Source organism: Austrofundulus limnaeus, unplaced genomic scaffold (assembly GCF_001266775.1).
Source record: "Austrofundulus limnaeus strain Quisiro unplaced genomic scaffold, Austrofundulus_limnaeus-1.0 Scaffold127, whole genome shotgun sequence".
NCBI classification, from domain to species: Eukaryota; Metazoa; Chordata; class Actinopteri; order Cyprinodontiformes; family Rivulidae; genus Austrofundulus; species Austrofundulus limnaeus.
Window position 1 is genome coordinate 541,732 of NW_013952529.1, and position 3,454 is coordinate 545,185.

General features: G+C 37.8%; 1 protein-coding gene across 1 annotated transcript in view; it reads right to left on the minus strand.

The window, feature by feature from the left end:
- rbbp5 (retinoblastoma binding protein 5) overlaps positions 1–3,283 on the minus strand; it is a 13,746-nt gene extending 10,463 nt beyond the window's left edge. Inside the window, exons 1-5 of the mRNA XM_014015318.1 lie at positions 3,126–3,283; positions 2,449–2,474; positions 2,170–2,342; positions 1,808–1,948; positions 161–323 (exon numbers count right to left, since the gene is read on the minus strand). Coding sequence (XP_013870772.1) covers positions 161–323; positions 1,808–1,948; positions 2,170–2,342; positions 2,449–2,474; positions 3,126–3,144 — 522 coding nt within the window. The 5' untranslated portion in view covers positions 3,145–3,283. The remainder of the gene's footprint in view (positions 1–160; positions 324–1,807; positions 1,949–2,169; positions 2,343–2,448; positions 2,475–3,125) is intronic.
- Positions 3,284–3,454: the final 171 nt, after the last annotated feature.

A 3,454-nucleotide genomic window follows, 5' to 3' on the forward strand; every position in this document is an offset into this window, starting at 1 on the left:
CCCATAATGAACTACATTTTCATAAGCTTGCATCATTCCATATTTTAATTCCTACAACAGAAAAAGACCTCCTTTTTATTTCTTTTTTAGCTTGTCGTTTTATAAATTTAATAACATGTCGCAGATCGTGCTGAGATTCAGATAATATAAAGATGCTGACCTTTCCTTTGGCGTTTCCGGTGTAAATGTATTCTCCTCGCCGGTCAAAAGCTGCCACTACGTTTAGATCCGAGTCATCGTCTACAGGCAGGACAACGTGTTTGGAGTCTGACAGCGTCAGCAGGACCGGAGCCGACTTCATGGGACACACCAACACCTTGTCCCTGGAACACAAACACAAGTACTCTAATAAAAAGGTCTTCTTGCTGGTTCTAGTGATCTGGATAACAGGAAACAGTTTGTTCAAATAAATGATGTTAGATCTGAACTCTGTAACATCACATATGGAGTACCTCAGGGATCTGTACTTGGACCTAAGTTATTTATTTTATATGTAAATGACTTGGTAAATGTGTCAGGACTGTTAAAATGTGTTCTTTTTGCAGATGATACTACATTTTTTTGTTTGGGTAAAGATATAGAACAAATGTTGAAGATGTACAGACAGAATTTGTGAAAATACAAAACTGGTTTCAACTTAAATTATCATTAAACTATGATAAGACTATTTATATGATATTCAGTAAAAGTAAGATAACTGTCGATTTAGAGTGGATGGTGTTCAGATCTGTAGTCAGTGAAGTTTCTGGTGTTATCATTGATGAAAAGCTGACATGGAAAAAAACCACAAATAATTTAAGAACAAAAATAGCAAAATCTATTGCAGTACTGTATAAAGTAAGAGAATTATTCAATGAAAAAGCTCTGTTTATGTTGTATAACGCTATGATTGTTCCACATTTAATTTACTGTATTAATGTTTGGGGTAAAGCATGCAGAACAATTACAAATCCTATTTTTATTTTACAGAAAAGAGCCATAAGAATTATCACTAGAAAACATTACACACACACACACACACACACACACACACACACACGACGGTAATGTGTGATTGGTCTGAAGTTCGTGGGCGTGTTTGTTTGTGCTGAAAGCGCTAACGCTGCATTTACTTCAACCACTCGGTTAAAAAAAAGGGGAAAAAACCCGACTCGCTCTCAGTGCCGACTGTTACCAGGAAGCAGAGTTTTATAAAGTTAGTCAAACTGTGAAAAACTCATGAATGGAGATAAAACAGACGTTGTGCACGGAGGAATCTGACTGATAAAAACCGCGGAGCTTTAACCAGGACAGATGTGGATAAATACGTCGGGTGAGTGACAAGTCTTTGTTTTTCTGCATTGTCAGCTGTTGCGTGAAGAAACTCCATGCAGTGAGGTATGCTGCAGCGGGAATGGGGTTCCCCAGGAGCTCGGCGCGGGGTGTCTCTGGAGTTATGAAAGGTGTGTGCGAAAACGACTGCCGAACAACCACGTGACAGCGCGTCGACCTGTCGGCATCGGGAGTATGTTTCCAGCTTTAGTTTTCTGAAGAAATATGGAAAATCATAATTGTGAATGTATACGAATTATTGTTTGAGTTGATTCTTTGTTTTTTTGTGTGTGTGTGTGTGTGTAAATCACTTTTGTTTGAACTTATTTAGGGGACAAAAGGGGCAGATATTATAAGATTTATTCTTCTACTACTGCATTTCATTTTATTTGATTGTGTTTTTTTGTTGTATTTGTTTTGTTTTTAAAATGAATAAATTTCTAAATGAAAAAAAATCAAATAATGTTAGACTGACGGAGGTCCATCAGACACTCACATGTCTCTGGGATGACACTGCAGTTTCAGGATGGGGGAGGGAAAGCGGAACCTCTGGTCACAGTCTCCAGTCAGGACGTCCCACTGTGACACGATGTTGTCTGTAGAAGCACTCACCAGCTTGTGGCCATCTCGACTCCAACTGGACTCAAACAGAAATCGTTCCGTGACTCATCGTTACACAGTCAGCGGTCAGAAAACTTTAACAACCTGACCAGATCAGGCTGAAAACCACTGTCAAGGCAGGAAAGCCCTTATTGTTTTCTAATGGCAGGATTAGTTGTATAAAATAAGAGGCGATGACAAACATAAGTGAGTTTAAATAACTAAGATGATGTCTCTAATTTCTAACTAATTTCTTACCATAAAGAACAGACTGGGTGGATGTGTGCGCTGATAATTTTGGCGATTCCCCGTGTGAGGAAGTCCCAGATCACGATGCGACCATCGTTGCAGCCCACAGCCAGCAGGGTGCCCCAGCGGTTGAAGGTGCAGGTGAGGGCCATGCTGATGCAGTCCAGGGTCCCATCGGCCTCCTGTCCAAAGACAGACACAGAGTTCACGTTTCTGATGAAGTGTTCCTAAAACCAGAGGCTCACGCTGAAGGGTGGGTTTATTAACCAGTTAAAGCTGCTGGCTTACCTCTGGATAGTTCTGCCCGAACGATTCTAGAAGAAAAACCAACAATATTTATAAAGCTCTACAAATTAATGCAGCAAGGTCCAAAACATAAGGCTCTAAACAATGTAATATATTATAAATGTAGGCCAAGAATAATGCACACAGAGCTGTAACACTTGGGCTTATTAACTTGAAAAGCTAATGCTTTAATATATTTTAAATTATAAGAACAAAAATATCAGCCTTTAGCTTCATTCATTTCGGTTTCAAAATAAATATAATATTGTTTTGTAAACACAAAGATCCTGTATATCATCAGGTGAAGGAGCTGCGTTACTTAAATACAAAAACTAACCATAAATAGTCTTTATATGTAATTTATTTACAGGTTGTTTTTATTTAACAACATGTAATGTTGAATACAGATCAGAGGCTAACGGAAGCTAACTAAAGCTTGTTTTGCGTCCATGAAAACATTAAATAACTACAAACATTTATTAAATCATGTCTTAAGAACACTATCGTTTTAAAATGTCTAACATAACCTAACCATAAAACTCAAATACATTTTTAATTGGTTTGTATTTTAGCTGTTAACATTTTATGCTAACTTTCGATGCTAACCATAACAAGTTTCCAAGAGCTGAACGTAAATCGAGACGTAAAGACGCAAAAATATCTGTAATTATGTTCCTTACCGAGCAGCTCTAGATTCATGTCTGGATGTCCAAGAGTTCAAAATGTGCAAAACCCGTTATTTCCTCAATTATTTTATAGATATCAAATCGTTTTCTTTACATTTGTAGCAGCTGCCGAGAGGCTGGAGGCTGGCGCCAGTGAGGACCACAAACATTGCGACCGAGGATGTGCCTGAACAAAATACGCTTGTATTTTGTTCAGGCACATCAATGTTTGTATTTTTTCAGCCCCTGTTGAAAAAAAAAAATGTTTCTTTCGTCTTTTTGTTTAAACACAAATAAAAAAACGTGGCTATGAACATCACTAAATTATATGTATAGCACATATT